Consider the following 19,081-nt stretch of genomic DNA (forward strand, 5'->3'; position numbering starts at 1 on the left):
GTAACCGCTGGCAAGTTTCTTATTCACATGATGCAAGACAATGGAATTGGTTTATGTTGAGCAGTAACTAGCAAAGAATAACGAACGACCTGCATTGACTAGCTGCATATAAATTTTCACACGCACGCATACACGCTCATTACAGCAACAGCAACACTTAATTGAAAACGGCAGCAGCAGCAGCAGCAACAGCAGCAGCAACAAGCGCTGAGCTAACTAAAAGATACATTAAAATCAAGGCGTAGAGAAACTTGCGCTTCCATGTTACGAACTCTGGAAGGCAAGCAAAGAGCTTTGCCTGCCTTTTGTCTGCGGCTAAATGCAACAAGCGATGTTGTTGTTGTTGTTGTTGCAGTTTTAATTACCAAACCAATTCATGGCTGCCCCAAAAGCAGCCAAGGCATCTTACTAACGATCATCATGTGAATTCTCTGCACACAACGCCCCTCACTACACCCCCCCAAGCACTAAAGCTAGCAGCCAATTGGCTTTTTTTTTATTTTTTGGTGGGAACCATCAACCCAAATGCATTTCAAACTGAAAACACTTTCGCACTTGTGCCGCCGTCTAAGCCTAAAAGGGAGTTGTGGCATAGTTCAGTCAGTCGGCTATAGCATCTGTGGAAATTACCGTAAAATTACCAAGCTTGCAACAACAACAACAACAACTTTCACACATTATGCACTAACATTGCTGCTTGGCTGTTGTTGTTGTTGTTGTTACTCATTTTGTTTTATTGCCTGCTAAAATATTTTGTGCCGCTTTTTGAAAATTTTCTACTGCTTTGTCATGCTCTAAGCAATTTAACTGGCAATGCAAAGCAAGTTGAACATATAAACAAAATTCTTGAATGTCAATAAATATATAAAACTTTTACTTAATTTTAAATGCTAATGAAATTTATTGAGCTTTGCCTATCATTTGCATATAAACAAATTCTTGACTGTTAACAAACTTATAAATTAAAGCTTAAATTTAAATATTTATGTTAAGTTTATTGAACTTTATAAAAATTGTTGATTACAAATTCTTGTCTTTCAATAAAACTTTTACTTAAATTGAAATGCAAATTTGTTTGTTATGTTTGCAATTATAGCACTAACCACTTGTACTTTTGCGTATACGTAATATTTATTTATACTACACGTGCCGCCAGTCTATTAATTTAAATAGTTTTGTTATACAACAAATGTTGAGTGTGTGTGTTTGTCTCCCCCAAAGAATAAACAAGCTCAATTTAAATTTATTTTTGTAGCAATTATTAAACATTTGCTGTAGGGGCTGAGCACCCCAAAGCACAGCAAAGCAAAGCAAATCAAAGCGAATTGCACTGCACTGCGCAAAAAATTTTACAATTGCAGTGACATTTTACGCTTTAGCTAAAGCTCAAACTACACTTAAAGCCTGCTTGACCTTTGTTTATTTGTGGGCTAAGGCAAAGTACGAGGCACGAGACTTAACTTGGCTCGCGACTCTTATGCAATCGAAGCGCCTAATGCGGAACTTTGGCCACGTATCATGTTTAACATTTATGATGCAAAAAAAAAATTGATGACGCGCAGGCTACAAATTACAAACAGTCTACTAACCGCAAAAGTCTTCATTAGGCGACATTGCCTGCTTAAACTTTTCCGCCTTCGACTCGTGATCAACTCAAGCCAAGTGGCCTAACTGATTTGACTCTGTCTGTCCTAACAATTTGATATGTGGAAGCTGAAGCAGGAAGCAGCCGCTGCCTGTGGTTAAGGTCTCTGACTCTGACTGACTTGCCGCTTCAACAAATCTGTTGGGTTAGACATATGGAAATAAGGGCTTGCTCTCCATTTGTCTGCGCTGCGCCATAAATGGCTTTAAAACTTTGCGCCATTTGTTGATCAATTTACAAACCAAATTCGTAAACGAAATGCAAAGCTTTTGACTGACAGTTGAGTGCGGGAGTTTTGTTTGTAATTGGCTTATGGGCTTTAGTCTATTTTTGGCTTGGAACGCACCCAGTTTATTGAGCATTATAGACAGCTGCAAGAGATTTGTTTTCAAATTAAGCAATTAAAAGCAGCGACAACAGTTACAACGTTAATTGTTTATTTACTGAAATGACAGCTTTTGAACTTTGGCGCAATTAGTTGGCAATGCAGTTTGAACTGCTGCTAACTATAATTGCTAGTCAACATTCTAAACTCGAACAGTCTAAGCTTAAGACAAATATGTAACATTGCCTTGTAATGTTTATCTATTTGTAGATAGCGCAGCCCTGGCCCACATTGCTAGCCTATCAGCTAAATTGTTCATATGTAAACTCATTTTTTAATAAGCCACACTCAACGGGCCATGTCAACGTATTGTAAATATTTGTGCGCTCAAAGCTCAATTGCAATTTAGCAAATACAAAGCTCAGCTGATTTTGTAGCTGACTCAACTTCAATATCCCAGCTACAGTTTCCATTGTGTTCTGGCTAACAAGTCATAGTCACTTTATTTTTGGAGCGTGAACAGCTGGCGTTCCATACCTGTTCCATTTAGCTGGGCGCTGTGTACTTTTATGGGTTCGCTACCTTATGCTGCTGCTGCCACAAAATGTTGCAAGTGGCTCCCCTCTCACTCTAACTGCGACTTGCTTGAGTGCGCCACGCCGTTTGCTTTATGCTCCGCCAGGCTTTCGGTTCTGCAGCTCTACGCATTTATAATAAGCGGAACTTTACACAGTGGGCGATTTCCTGTTGCAGCTGCAAGCGCAGCGCAGCCACTTTTATAGCATTCGTAACCACTGTGCGCAAGTCGAGCGCGCATTGTTCTATGGAATCAATCAATTCACTTGGCAGGCGCAGCACCAGAACTGCCACGTTGAAAGTTCTTGACGATTGACGCTGACAACGCGCACAACGTTGAACATAAAAGTGTCGATCAACTAAACTCTTCATTCTTCATTGTTGTTGTTGCTGCTGCTGCTGTTGATTGTCTTTGCTGCTGTTTCTAGCAGCAATTTTATAATGAACGCCGCCGCCGTCTGTAATTGCGTGAGTCGTGACCGCCCCCCCAACTCCCACTTGCAACAGCAGCAACGTGTGCGGCAAGCAGAACAATGACCGTAAGTTTTAACTATTCATTGTTGTTTGTAGTGCTGCTCGCTGTTGCTGCTTTTGGGTTGTGCGGCCTAAGCAAACACCATTTATTGAATGCATGTCAATATTTGACAAGCGCATTGACCGTTAGCAACCAAATTTGAAATCTGTAATTCAATTGAAACGAAAGCTTCAAGTGCAGCAGCCGCACTTGAAATTAGAATTCAAATGTCTTGGCATTTGCCTTAAAAGTCAGGCACAGGCTCAAGCTCAAGCGGTGGGAACCAAATGCGTTGCACAATAAAGCCATAATTCTTATTATGTGTGTGTGTGTGTGTGTGTGTGTATATTCGTGTGTGTGTAGACGTGATAAAGGACTCATTAAAGCATCACTTGAATGGGCTGGTCTAGCAGCCTCCAAGTCAAACTACATACAATTCAGCCACAGCAAATGAATACACACACAGGCACATACACACACACACACACACACATGCATACGCTTTAGTTCACTTGTTCAATTGCTTTGCCACTTTAAGGCAACACACACATGGAAGACTCTAGAGCGAACCAGTCTTTTGATTACTCTATGAACACAAACTAAGAGTCCATTAGCTGCTGCAGTTGCCAAAGCAAAACAGAGCATTAAAAGCTAATAAACTTATTTATTTATTTATTTATATTAATTGTAATATAGAATTAATTCTATATGACAATAATTTTGCCTAAGCCTTCAGCCTGAATTAACAAATTTATAAAGCACAAAAATTAAATGTATGCATATTAAATCAATTAAGTTGTATACCTTATGTTTTTATTATATTATTATTCTATTATAATAATATAGAAGCTTTGTTTTTAGTAATCAGATAACAGAAATCTTGTAATAAAAACAAAGTCTTAAGCTTAAAGCTTTAAAAAATTTATCAAAAATATAAAAATATGTGAAAAAGAAAATTAAATTAAATTGATTTATTTGTACAAAAATATTTTATATTGAAAATTCGAAATTGCATCGAAACCCGCAACCATTTTTTCTTTTAAACATTTTGAAATGAAACTCGAAGAGTAGCCAAGATTAAATACAACTAAATTACATATATTTTAATTTGTATTAAATTAAGGCTTTGATCTGCCAAAATTCATTTGAAACTCATCAAGCTATGTTTGGATATTTTTTTGAATTAGTCAGAAATCGTTATAAATTGCTATAAATATGTTTATTATATTGAATTTTCAGTTTTTCTAAAGTATTTATAAACATACAAACTGTAAAATTAAACATAAATTAAATCTATAGCTAATTTATATTATAATAATATAATATAATAATAAAAATGCATTTGAAACTTCTCTGTCTAAAATGTCTGCTATTTTATCTATTCTTTATTTGAAATCATTTAATACAGAGTATGCCATATTCGTTGTTTTCTCGTTTCTTTTGCTCAAACTATTCAATTTGGCTGGCAGACGACTCCTCAAGCCTTTTGCATCTTTTTTTTTTAAATGTTTGTGCGATGCGGCCAAATAGAAAAGAAGACGCAAACGAGTTGGCTGCGGCAACAGCAAGTAACAGTTATTTTTACTCTGCACACACACACACAGACACAGACACACATACACGTATAGTTTTTGGGGCCTGTTGCATGCAACATGCTGCTTGCCACAGCTGCTGTTCAGTTTTTTTTTTTGTTTCTGGGAACAACAGGCAGAGGCACTGAGGCTATAGTAACTGGTTGTTCAGTCACGAGTTAAAGTCAAAGACTTAACCGCGTTCTATTTCTATTTCTTGATGCCTAGGCTTGACCCAAACAGCCGTCAATTCATAAGCGCAGTAACTCCCCTCGCACTCGCACTCGCTCTGTCTCTCTCTCTCTCTCTAGAGCTATCGCCTACGTAAGTTCTGGCGGCTTACACTTGCAATTTGACGGCATTAAGCTTAGGGGCCAATTGCGGCCCCCACCACGCCCCACTGCCCACTTTGAGTCATGTGCGCAATTCAATTCTTTCGGCCCTGGCTATAGATAATAGTCCACACCGGAGTTTCTACGTACGGTACTTGAGCCAATTACCCAATTAAACGTTCAAGCATTTTCTGCTATCTCATTGCCGCCATCTCGCGAGCGATGACCAAATATTGATATCGAAACTCGTACATAGTATTTTTGGCAATAAAAACACTCGCTGGACTGACTGACCCCCAGGGCTCCAGGTTTGTAAGCCCAATGGCCATAATGCTATAGTTTGAGTCATGTTCCAGAGGCGTGCACAATTAGCCGTTTTGTTCGCTGTTCCGTTATAGCCTGGACCACAATTCGGCTCAGGCATTAGACGAAAGTACACTGGCAGAAATATAGTTCAGTTGTTACTACCAGGAATTGAATGAAAATAATGTACTAGATTTAATTTCTTGACTTTCTGGAAATAAATTAGCACTCCAATTTATTTTGAATTAAATAAAAAAGATTTCAAATATTGTATAAGAATTGGCTGCAATTTTTATTATAAATATTCAAAAATAAGTGTTGTGTTTTAATTTTATGTCAATTAAAAATTATTTTAGAAATAAATCCAGCTTAACTCTTATTTGTGTTTAAAATAAAATATTTTTTTGATCAAAATTAGCTTGAATTGTTATTATACAAATCAAAAATAAATGTAATATTTCAATTTATATTAGAAACAATAATATAATAATTTGTTAACTTCTCAGTGTCTTTTAATTTAAAATTAAATATATTTTGATCACTTTCAATACCTTTCTTTTGATATAACTTGTTAACTTCAAAATTTTGATTATAGCCAAAGCTAAAAAATGCATGAAATTCAACTTTGCTTATATTTTGTTCAGTGTACTTAACTTGTTTAGCGATTATTATCAATTTTATACTCTTGCCTCTTGCTCTCTCTCTCTTTATCTCGCTCAATGTTTGTAGGTGGTGCTTAAAACTTGAACCTCGACTTGAACTTGACACAACTTTAACAAATTAGCAGCATTAGCTTTATATTCTTTTATAAAATTCTTAATTTATTTGCTTAGCCCGAGACTCTTTTGTATTTGAAGTTAAGTTTTATGTTTTATTTTGTGGCTGGCTGTGCACCACATGGGAGCTCCATGGGCCTGGAGCGATTGTTTTTGTCGCTATCAGGATTCACATTTTATGCAATTGTTTCCATAGAAAGAATGCCTATGTATAAATACAAAATGCAACAGCAGCCAGCACAGCAAGCAGCAGCCGCCAAGTAAAGCTCTTTCAACTTGTCATAGACTTGGGCTAACAGCAGTTGGTTACAGGTCTGTTTGTCTATCTGGCCAGTCGTGATCAATGTTGGCCAGACCAAGAGCAGAGCAAAAAATGCGACGCCAATGTAAAGCAGCAACAAATGCTGCAAAACGTTGAAATGTTGACAAGGCGCTCGGCGACAACGATTAAAATCTCTGGGGAGCCCAACAGCAGCCAAAGCAGCAGCAGCAGTCGAAGCAGCAACCAGTAGAACAAGGAATATCTATACGTAGACGCTCTAGCTGTCTATACAAAAGATACAGATAGTTGCAGAAACTCGATTCACATTTGCACTGCAACAACTGCAACTGCAAATAGTTATACATATATATATCGTATATATATATATACATTTGTCTTTGCGCGCTTTTTGCGCTTTGGCTTTTTGTTTTTTTTTTTTTTTCGTAAATTACAATGCAATTTTATGCCACACAAAGGCACAAGGTACCTTCCACATTGGCCATTAAGCACTTTACATTCAACGTGGCAAGATCAAAGTGGGCGCAATTTATGGCCGCTGATATACAAAAAGATACGCAACCAAAGTCTGAGCTTAGATTGTGCCACTGTGTGGCAATAGAAGAGCGAAGAGCCAAGAGCCAAGAGAGTTGCAAACAGTTCGGACACTTTGTGGTTTGTGCGTTGAAAATTTTCAAATTTATTATGCTGCCAAATAAGCTTTAAATGCAAAAAGTTCGATTGGGAAAAGTAAGCAGCGCAGCCAAAAATTTATTTATAGAATTAAATAAAGTGTATTTATTCATAAATTGCATTGAAAGTATAAACAGCAGCTTAGTTTGAATATAAAACAAATTAAATAAAATTTTAAGTTAAACTGCGAATTTGAAGTTAAAGTATTGCAATTTTATACAAAATATTCAACAGCTTGATTAAGAAATATAATATTAAATATATAAATTTAATAAAACTATAGTAAGTAAGCTCTTTAAATTGAAAATAAAAAGCAGAGCTACAATCAAATTTAAAATTATATGAAGCTCGAACAATGAAATGGGTTGAGATTAAGTAAATTTAACAAATTAAATAAGTTTAGTTAATTGCGAATTTTAAATTGAAGAATTACAATTATTTGCATCCATTCAACAGTTTGAATGATAAATATAAAACTATAGTATAAGCTAAGTATAAGTTTAATTGAAATAAATAAAGCGAAGGTTATTTAAGTTCCAATTTAAAATTAAATTAAATGCAAATAATGAATTGGATTGAGATTACGCTTAACTGAGGAATATAAATAAATTGAGGAATATAAGAGCAAATTATATTTAATATATATTATATAATATAATTATATAGCTCACCTATTAAATTGCAAATCTAATTCTGAATACTTATTCTTATTATTAAATAGTGTAGCTATTAAAATGTAAAATTAAATGCAACTGCAAGAATTTATTTATAAAATTAAGTATGTAAGTAACTTAAAGTTTAATTTAGAAATTTTACGCCTAGCTCAGCTATAATTTCATTTGTAAGCTATAGGTATTTATTTATATTTGTATCGAAACACATTGAAATAAATGATGAGTATTAATAAGTTTAATTGCTATGCATAAATAAAAAAGGTAGAGCTTCATTTTATTAAAATAGCTATAGCTATATTTAACTTTTAGCTTGTAATATTGTGAAAATTACAGGCTCCATTCGCTTTAAAGAACTTCCCTTCTCTGCACTGTTGTTGATTATGAGTTGTAGCTTTAATTTAAACTAATAGTCTAGCAGACTACACAAATCGGTTAGCATACACCCCAAACTGCTAATGTACGTAAACAATTACGTTGAAAAAAAAAGAGCGGACCGACTTGTTGTTGAAGCAGGTTATACAATTTTGTTTATTTATATTTTGTTGCTGTTGCCTTTTTTTTATAAGAGCTGCGCGCTTTTCCAGTTTGGCAAGCAAACAGCAACGAGACTCGTCGCTAGACTCTAAGATTCAATGAGTTTGCATGTTTGACCCAAATACGAGCGCGTGAGAGGCTGAGAATATGAGAAGCGAAAAGAAGAGCGCGGCAAGATAAGAAATATGGCTAAATTATGAATTTCATTTGCAAGTGCGACAGGCAAGAGGCGCATGCAACTCATATCAAGCGACGACAGACAGAGGACAGACAGACAGACGAAGCATAATTATATACAGTTGTTGCTGTATATATGTGAACACATTACGTTCTCAGCTTATCAACTGATTTGTTTGCTGTCTGCAAGGGGAAAGTGAATGTGGGAATATGAAATGTGTTAATGAGCAGACATCGCTCAATGTCTGTGCATATATTTCTAGCTCTAACTGTATTTAGTACAAACAAAGTAAATTGGAGAGCGCATTTAAGCTTCGACCAGCTCTTTTATTTATATTTATATTGTTATTATTATTATTATATTGCTATGTACATAGCCATGCACCTTTCTGTTGCATGTTTTATGCCATTTGCTTTGTTTGCCATTTTCTTGTCTTTTGCCCATTGTCGCTATTTTGCCTCGAAATTTTTGTGTTGTGTTTGTTTCGGCATCGACGTGCGAACTGGGTTAATTTTCTATATATATATATATATATACTCATGGGTAGTAATGTTTGTACTTACAACAAGACATGAAGTACGATATAAATAAATATATTCGCACGATTTGCTGCCAACGCAATCATAATTTCACATTATGAATGAAATGGCGGACATAGCATTTGGCTTTGGCTAATAACTGCAAGAGTTAAGCTATAGTTAGGTTTTTGGTTTTTATTTTGCAACAGCTGCGCGCCTTGAGATTTGTCAAGCTAGCAACAATTATTGTAGAGTGAGATCAGCAACAATTAAAAGTTTGTAATTTACATGCCCAATTAGTCAGAGAAGATAAGTGCAAGTAATCTGAATTTTTAATGGTGAATCCCAAATAAATAATCTACATTATTCGCACTTTGTATTTGTTGCTAAAACCAAAAGTAAAGCATTCAAATTATACAAATATTATTTAATTATTTAAGTCTTTAATTCTTTAACTCAGAATAACTTATCAGAATAATTTATTTAGCTATTGCTGCTAGCGCGCCTGCCTGCCATTAAAAAAAAAAAGTTAAACAAGCGTTAAGTTCTATATATATTTGCAGATAAGATTTATAAAAAACAACTTTCAGTTTTTGTTTTTCATTTGAGATCTAAGAACTAATAAGAATATAATAAGCACGAAGTTAAACTAACTAATACTTTTGGCTTATTAAATACTTAAATGTGATTTTAATTACTTGAAACTTTTATTGTCGCTGTCACAATTTCCTTAAGAAGAAGTTAAGCTTCTGATATTCAAGTAGAAAATCACTCCTGGGGATGAACCTTAATTTGCTTAATTTATTTAATAAATAAAAGAAAATGTAAGACCCCTTAAGTATTGATGATTTCATTGTCATTTGTTTACTAATTCATTTTAGCACAACCTAAATTTCTAAAATATTAAAATTTAAAAGCTTTAATTTTGCTCCCATACTACTTAATTCTAGCTATCGCGTTTCCCACCATCACACTTTAATTGCCATTGCCCCCCACCAATAAAAAAGTGTTTATAAAAGTTCATTGCACACCCTTCATAATATTTACCCAACTATATATAACAGCCACGCCCCATGGGCTTCCTGTTGTCGCCTTTTTTTGTAGTTGCTGTTGATTAGTTGCGCCTGAGCTGACAGCTGACTCAGCTGCAATGCAAAATAAAAAAAAAAATATAATTTGCAACTAAGGCACAGAGCCAGAGGCAAGCCAAAGAATCGCCACAAACTGAAACTGAACGAGCTAAGCATGGAGGTCAAACAAAAGGTTAAACTGACAAGATTGACAAGCGGCACGCCAAATGGCGACAACAGCAACAACAAAAACAACAGCAACAGCGACTTGGTCTAGGGCTCGCCTTGGCGGGGGCGTGTTTGGGAACCACTGTTTTGGCCAAACAAATGTTGGCCTGGCCCGAACTGGAAATACAGTCTGATAATTGCCGCGTTGCATGTTTGTGCCTTTTGTGCCTCTCAACTTTGATATTAGAGAGACAGAAACTGGGATAGTAGCCCCCAATAGTAATGCAAAGTGCGCTGAGAACACGAACTTTTCTTTTTTTTTGCAGCACTAGCGTGTGGGTGTGGCACACACACAACTAAACTCTGCGCTCCATATACTTATTTAATGCATATGCAAACTAAGCAGCAAGCAAGCAAGCAACTAACTAACTAGCTAGTTACTATACTTGCATGCGCCTTTGGTATTTTCATATGCTCATAGCTGAGATCTTTAGTAAAATGCAAACATTCCACATACTTGGCAGTTGTTGTCTTTGGCTTTTGTTGTTATTGTTGCTGTTGTTGCTGGACTACTACTGTTTGCTAATTGCATGGGAAACTTCACACACACAGAAACACACACACACTCAGTCAGTCAGTCAGGAAGGGGCTTGTGTGCCCCTCCTTAGTTTTATTCTTACTTAGTTGCTTGCATTTTTTTAAAGTTGTTGGCTGCCTTAACTTATATAATTTGAGCCCTGGCTAGGCTGATTTGTTATGAGAATATATGAGGGGCATGACATACATGAGATACATATATATATAGAAATACTTATAACATAACTATAAATTTATTTAAAGTCAAGGCAACAGTCAACATACATTTAAAAATGAAAAAATATTAACTGTATGTAAAGGAAAAGCAAATTGTTAGTTTGGCAATATTCTGAAATTTAAGATAAATTACTCAAATGAAAATATTTCTTGTGGGAATGGCAATCAACGCAAATAGGATTTAATATCTAATTGACTTTAAATTTATATAGTTGTCGAAGTATATTTAACAAATAAAGTAAAGTATTATAAATTACTCAAGAATTATTTCATATAAAGTCATTGAGTCCATTAGACATTCCCACCAGTAATTCAATTAAGTAATTGATTATAAAATACTCGAAGTTTATATTATGTCGAATATATTTAAAAATAAAATAAAGTTAAATATTACATTTATTTTTAAGTTTAGTATCAGCTCAAGTGCTGCTTAATTTCATTTAAAGCTATCGCAATTTTCACAGTTATTAATCTTAATGATAAGTCGTGCTAATAATAAATTTTTTTTGGCAATATTCAAAAGTTAAGTTCAATTAGCTTGAGCCATAATTTGTTGTGGAAATGAGCTAAACTCAAACAGCTGCAATTTACTGTTATTTAATTATATACTATACTATTATTGACTCAAAGAATGGATATGATAAATTCTTGAGTATTTTAGTATAGGCAAAGACGCTTTTATTTAAAGCTAAGCAAAGTTGTCGCTGATTTTATATGAAAAATTCGTGAATACAGAACTTTTAAGTGTGTTAAGCTGTTTACAATAATAAGAAAAGCAAATTTTTACATTAATACTATTTATTTAAATGAATATCAATTAATTTCATGTAATATTTGTTTCGGAGGCAGCGATAAACTCTAGCAGCTCTTTTAAAATTTAATTGAATTGGGTTGACTCATTGAATTCATATAAAAGATTCCAAATCTAGCCAAGTTATTGCTAATATAAAGAGCATACAAACTTCTTTACTAACATAATTTCTTAATGTTTCTGTTTTTTTCGTTGTCACTTGTATTTAAAACATTAATTATGTGTTGAAGTTGTTCAAGTTGCTGCTGCACTTCTTGCTGCTGCTGCTGCTGCTTATGATGTAAGTTGCTGCTGTAAGTTGAACCTGCAAATGTTTTTTATGCTTAAGAGCGTTTAGCTGTCATTTGTTAGCCCAGAGCCATATGTCAAAGCAGCATGGAAAATGCCAGTCAGAGTCCCCAGCGGCAGTAGCCAGCAATTCAACAATAGCAACTGTGACAGCATCAGCAGCAACTGCGACGGCAACAACAGCAGCAACTGCAACTGCGACGGCGACTGCGCAGCTGTCACAATGTTTTATCATTTAATTTTCATAATAATAACGAAATCAAGTGAACACACACACTTAGACACATGTAAAGTTGGGAGACGCAACGGCTTTTGTTGAATTGTATAATCCGCCTTAAAGCTTGTGGAAGTTGCAACTTGATTTGGCAGTTAAAACTTTAACTTGCAGCACTTGAGCGTGGGCGGTCAACTCGCTCGTTGATCGGGTCTGTCTGTGTGGGTTTGCTTGTATTTGTGTGTGTGTGTGGCAAGTCTGGTGGCAGCTGCAAATTATTATTTAACGACTTCTTCAATTTGATGTTTTAACACTTTTGGCAAGTGTTTGTTTCTTTTTATTTGTTGGCTGCTTTGATTTTGATTCGACGCCAACACCAAAGTGAAAGTGAACAATAGGCAGGTAAACAAACATAAATAACAACAATAACAATAACAACAACAATGGGCACAATTTGCCACTGCACTTGGGCGGTTGCAAGTTGAAGCCAAAGCTGTTGCACCTGAACTCTAGCGGCAACAATGTTGTTGTTTCAGTTTCTACGAAGCGTCAACTTCAACTTCAATTAGAGTGTCAGTTTAATGAACTGACAGCCAAACAACTACACACACACACACACACACTAAATGGTGAAAAGGGTGCGCAGAGAGTGCGAAGCAGAGAAATTGAAATTGTGCTTGCAACTTCCCCCTTTTGTTGTTGTTGTTGCAACAGCAACTTCAACTGCGTAACTGCGCTGCAAACTTCAAGTGGTGCGTCCTTAACCTTTGCCAACTGCAACTTCAATTGTTCCATATCATTGTTTATACTAATTTGCTTTTATTATTGTTTGATTTGCTTGCAGATTATAAGCGAACTGGCGGAAATAGTTTACACAGCCTTGGACTACAATTTGCCGGAGGATGAGGAATGCCAAATGTCACAGGAGCTGGAAAACTTATTCAATTATATGACAGCCGATGGTGAGTAGAGCAGCAAATGAATATAGAAAATAATAATTAATGAATAGTAAATTGTAATATAGAATGTAATATACAGTGTAAATTTGTAAGTGAAATGCAGTATTAGATCAATTAAATAATAAGAATTATTTGTGTAACGCTAAAAATTACCACATTAATATCTAGAGACTTTAGTCTGAAATCTTTCAAATCAAATTGTAGCAGCCACAGCATCTAGAGAAATTTTATTGTTTGTAGCTAAGTCATTCCATTCATAAAAAATGTTTACCACAAAATAAGAATCTGTTTCGCCTGAAAGCAGCTCGTGACTTATTTGAAATAGATTTGAAATTTCGTAGCACTTCAGTATGTAACGATCTTTTTAGTTCGAATATGCATAAAAGTTAAAGTTGAAAGTTAGCTTCGTTTGAAGTTAAATAAAGACATTAATAACATTGATGTGCCGCTCTTTTGGCCTAATCACATTCTAAAATCGTTTAAGATACTTTAAAATATTTTTTTATAAATTTTATTAAACAAAACTTTAAAACTTTAGGCTAGCTTAGAAACATTTACAGAATAAACGACTTTAGTTTAAATTAAGCGCAGAGTTCACTTAAAAAGTCTAATATATTTTTTTTACTATCCAAAACTTCTTAACTAGAAGCTGCAAAACTTTCAGTAAGCTTTAAATAAAACCTTTGAGCTTTGAGAGTTTATATAAAATTTCTAAAATATTTCTTATAAATTTCTTTAATTAAAACTTAAAAACTCGAAGAAATTTGCTACAAGCAAAGCATTCCAGACTTTATTTTGAGTTGCGCCTCAGAGTGAAGATAAAACAATAGTACATATAAATAAAGAAAACCACACAATAAATAATTATGCAATTGCCTTATATAGTAAGTAGTACAAATATCTGCAAGGTCAACTGCATGAATCACAAAAGAGTCGAGAGTATCAAATGCTGTGACTTACAAACACAAAAACATTTATTTATACTTATTGTGAGACTACGCTTAGATTAAGATTAATTCGTCAGCGCCTTAATATATAAATGAAACGCTGTTTACAGAAAATGATGATGATTGCATTGACGAGGGCATTGAGGAGGGCGACAAGCGCTGGGACGATGAGTCGGAGGAGGAGCGCAACAATACCAAAGAACTGGAGCACATAATCGAGGTGAGTGCAAAGCTAAAAGGCGCTTTGACATTTTAAGATAAATTGCCAAATGCAAATTGAATCGAAATGTTTATTTTGTCGGCATCATGAGTCAGTTTTGTCAGTAGGTGCGCCAATTGTTGTTTAACCTTTTGACCAGCGCGAGACTTTGAGATGTGGAGCATGAGCTGGTGGGAAAAACTTGTTTGGCGCAAGTTGCAAGTTGCAAGTTACAGTTAACCAAAAGTGCGATGCGTTGTAGCCAAGTATCTGTATCTGTAGCTTGAGTCTCGAGAGTAGCTGCGGCTAACCGCAAAAACAAAACAAACGCTCCGATTCTAGATTACAGCAAAAGCAATTTTTACATTGCGCACCAGCTACACAGATATTGAATAACCAAATAGCCATCAAACTGCAAACTGCAAGCAACAAACTTGGCTAACTGGCTGGCAAGTTGAGCTGCTTCTCGGCTCTCGGCTCTCGCTCTTTGCGTAATAGGAAATATCAGCGTGGCGCATTGCTGGCTGCACTTGATTTCACAGCTAAATGCGTTGTTGGAATTCAAGTTACAACCGCTGATCGTTGATCGGTGATCGCTGATCGCTGATCGCTCATCGCATCCGCATCTCAAACCAACAAAAGCAAAAAGACAGAACACGATCATTTGGTAATTTAGCATTGAGGCGTGTGATAAACAGCACTCAATTGCTGATTGAGCAACATTTTGCATGCAACTAGCTATCCAAGCCCCCACCCCTAACCCCCCTCACTCGCCATTAAGTATACGTTCTAGCTGGCTGCGCTCATTTGCGCTCATCAATTGCAGTAGCCGCCTCCTGTTGCTGCTGCTGCTGCTGCTGCTTCTTGCACTAATGAGTCCACTTTATAGAATTGACACATTACTGTCAGTCAGGCGTTCAGGCCATTGCGCAAGCGTTTCTCATCGATTTGAGCATCTCGTCAGTTTTTCCACTTGCCTGCGCTTTCTAACACATTCACGACAAATTTTTGCATATGTGGCATGCCCCCACACCTGCCTCTGCCCCTGCCCCCAAAGCGTTTGCTTGTGAATTACGTGAATGTGCATTGCAGTTAGTTAGTGAGCGCTTGGCTAATTACTAATTACCAATTAGTAGCTGCAACTTGTTGCAAAGATATGTGTAGCACATTAGAGTGGCAGCAATGCGCTTAAGAAATCAATGCAATCTATTATTTATATAATAAATTAAATAGTTCGCATGCAAATTTTAGGCTAAGTCTGCAGCCTGAACCGCTTTTTATTCTAACAGCTGTGGGCAAGTCTCTGCTCCAGTGTTTGTTGTAAATGTTTTTGTAGTGCTACCAAATTTAAAATTCGTGCTCATTGCTGTTATAAAAACAAACATTTTATACTTGAGGCTTTTTTCTCTGTTTTATTTCAGGCTGCGCCCTATACAAACTCAAGCATGAATATAAATTTTTAGATTTTTATAGCTAAAGAGCATTTTCTATTATATTTGCTGATGATTGTATGACGACAACTTTGCAAGCAACAAATATTAAATGAATATAGATCAAATAATATATCTTTGAATTAGCTGAGCATGTAAATTGGTTAGGCTTAAGGCAAGCTATAAATATTGTAAATATATAAAAGCCGAAAGATTGGCTTTCAAAAAATTGTTAATCAAACCATAGAAAACCAACTAAACTAGAAACGAAATAATGTTTTTTAAAATATTCTAAGTAAGCTTATTAGTTGGAATTTAGCCAAGCTACACATTTTGAAAGCTATAAAGCTGTCTTCAAAATTAAAGGGGTTTCAAATTATTATTTACTCCTTTCAACTTCAACATTCCTTGTGGACCAGCTTCAATTCTTGGCCAATGGCGTTCCTTTTGATTTACGCTGCTCATTTTGATTTGATAACGATTAGTGCAATTTTCATGCATTTCAGTTGAGCTTTGTTATAAACTTTATACGCACAATTATCGTATTTAAGTCTAAGCTAAACCTTTACTAACTCTTTTGCTTTATTTTATTTACAGACCTGCCGAAATCACATAAAGCCCGCCTTACCTGAAAATCATTACAAAGCCGTTTGTCGCGCTCTGGTAACAGAAACTATCGAACTACGCATATTTCTGCAGCAAGTGTTAAATAATGGCAAGTATATTTAATCAAAGATATATATATATCTACTCTAACTAATTTAACTGTTTATTACTTAGGCGGTGCTGGCAAGCTAATAAAAGCATCAGAATCATCGCAAACAACGCAAAAGGAATTGGCAAAGCTGGGCTTCAATGACTGGGTAAGATAACTGTCTATATATATATTGAATATATGTTATGAAACGACTTGGGCTAATGGTCTTTAAAGTGGGCTACACTGCTCACGATCTGAGACAATGTCTTTGAGGTTTTTTCGCCGTCTGTTATTTTGGCGCACCTCTCTGCGAGTTTTTGAGTCGCGCTATCATCATCATTATCATTACTATAACTATAACCATTAGCTCATAGAGATCACGCGCCATGTTTTGGCCACAAAAACGCGTGTAACAAGCCGCGTGTAAAGGTTTTCCGCTTCCAAACTCAACAAATGTGTAACATTTTTTTTTATTCGGTTTGGTTTGAAATTCACTTTTAATTTCAATAATCGACTCGCGGCGGTTTTGCCTCAGCTTTCATCCAAATGAATTTGACTTTTATGTGTGTTACACTTTTAATGTGTGTGCCTCACATTAAATGCCAAGAAATATTCATTTGACCTTTGCCGTGTGATATACTGATGTGCATAAATGTCGAGGTCAGGCACAGGAATTTCGCCTTAAATTAAAAGAGACACGCTAATTGGCTAAGAAACACGCAAAAGTTGAGCAAAAACATTTAAAATAGAGCAAATGATATATTGGACAAAGTGTGAAAAGGTTTGCAATAAAAAATTAAAATACAAAAAATAATAAAAAGATAAAACAAAGATTGCAACTTGCAATTTAGGCAACATTTTCTTTTAAATTTATAACTTTAAATTAGCATTTATTTATAATTATTATAGCGCATTTGCTATTCTACTAATCGTAAGCCCTAAACACACCTTTGGTAACGGTTAACGCCCCGAAAAATTTGCACAAACGAAATCCGCACATTGCGTGCAAGAAACGAAATCAAATATGCGTAGCTAAATAACATTAAAATAAATCAGTCTAACGCGTCGTATGCGTAATTAAACAAACTAAATTTGCATTTCAGGCTTATAAAAGTTAATTGGGCCATCAATTGCAACTCCAAAGTGCATTGCAGGGCAATTTTATTGACTTGAGCGCTGCTCTTTTATTTTCTTTCACACTTTTGAAGTATCAGCCAACTTACTGTTATCAGTCAAAGCATTAACTGTTATAACGTCTATTCTCTTGCTTTTTACGCTCTTTGCTTTATTGTTTACTATAAACTTTGCTTGCTTTTTGGTTTTTTCATTTTGTCGTCAGCGCTTTTTATCAAATTTCTTAGAACCTCAACAGCCTTCAGAATGTCACACAGCTCACAAATAAATGCAGCAACTCATAACTCTAACTCTCCGGCTACTGACACCCCACCCATTCGGGTTTGCATGTTTTAATAACACTTAATGCATTTTTTTTTTCAGCTATTTTATATTATTTCTTCTATGCTGTCCTATTTATTATTTTATTATTCTTTATTTTAACCTTTGTTTTGTATTATTATAATTATTAGATCGCTTGTTTCATTTGATCTTATTACTCTCTAATCTGCTTCATATGATTAGCTTGATTAGCTTCGACATTTGTCTGAGTTATCGTGCTTCAGAGTCTGGCAATGTATATTTTTTACGTTTTTTCTGATAAACTGCTTCATTAAAATAACTACATCCAAAATCTAATTCAGTGACATTTATAATAATTCTCTGATCAGAAGTTAATCGATAAAAAAGAGCATGGTCATGCTAAGACTTGAGTGAAGATAGTTCTTTATTATTATTATAACACTTTACATTTTTTCAAAAATGAAAGGTATTAATTTAAGTTGTCTAAGTATGTAACAGGAGAGGAGCGTTGCCCGCCACCTCTAAAGTTATATACTATTCTTATCGCTCGACGAGCTGATGTCGATATAGTAGCAATTGTCCGTCTGTCCTCGTTCCGCTACCTCGCCGTCGTCCGTCGTGGCTGTATGAGTGCGTGTTCCTGCAGCAACTATAAGAGCTAAGAAACCAAACTTGGTATGTAGGCTGCTGCTATATCCAGCACGCAACGCTTTTATTTTACATTTTTTTTTTGAATTTCCTCCCTCCCCGCAAATCGAAAAAAATCGATCTATAAGAGAATACAAAAAATCTTTAAATTAAATCGAAATACAATCAACAAAGATTCGCCTAGTCATTTTTGTGACGGATTGTGAAAATTTCAGAACGATCGGATAAAAGAAGGGCTACGAAAATGTAATTGACATTCAATTTAAAATGTGATCAGCGGGTGCACTGCTGACAAGCGCCATACAAGACGTCGCTGCCTGGACGCAAGCGGCGCCGTCGCTGCTGCGCTCCAGTGCGAAACGAGCTGTGACTGGGCAGTTCGCGTTTTGTGTGTATATCTCTGTTGGGAAGTGTGTGTTTCTGCGCTGCCTAGGTCAACAGTGTTTTTAAAAGTTGTGGCGACCAAACTTTAACCTTCCACGTTGTTTTTATATCAAGTAATGGTATTGGGGTTGATTGAAAT

At 35.5% G+C, this 19,081-nt stretch overlaps 1 protein-coding gene across 6 annotated transcripts in view; it reads left to right on the forward strand.

The window, feature by feature from the left end:
- The window catches only part of LOC108596929 (protein spire), a 44,314-nt gene that overhangs the window by 14,250 nt on the left and 10,983 nt on the right, over positions 1-19,081 (forward strand). For all 6 annotated transcript variants that reach the window (XM_033294134.1, XM_033294148.1, XM_033294141.1 and 3 more), the window contains exons 3-6: positions 13,107-13,224; positions 14,279-14,388; positions 16,395-16,512; positions 16,578-16,660. In XM_033294134.1, coding sequence (XP_033150025.1) covers positions 13,107-13,224; positions 14,279-14,388; positions 16,395-16,512; positions 16,578-16,660 — 429 coding nt within the window. The remainder of the gene's footprint in view (positions 1-13,106; positions 13,225-14,278; positions 14,389-16,394; positions 16,513-16,577; positions 16,661-19,081) is intronic.

This window comes from Drosophila busckii, chromosome 2L, assembly GCF_011750605.1.
Source record: "Drosophila busckii strain San Diego stock center, stock number 13000-0081.31 chromosome 2L, ASM1175060v1, whole genome shotgun sequence".
Lineage (NCBI taxonomy): Eukaryota > Metazoa > Arthropoda > Insecta > Diptera > Drosophilidae > Drosophila > Drosophila busckii.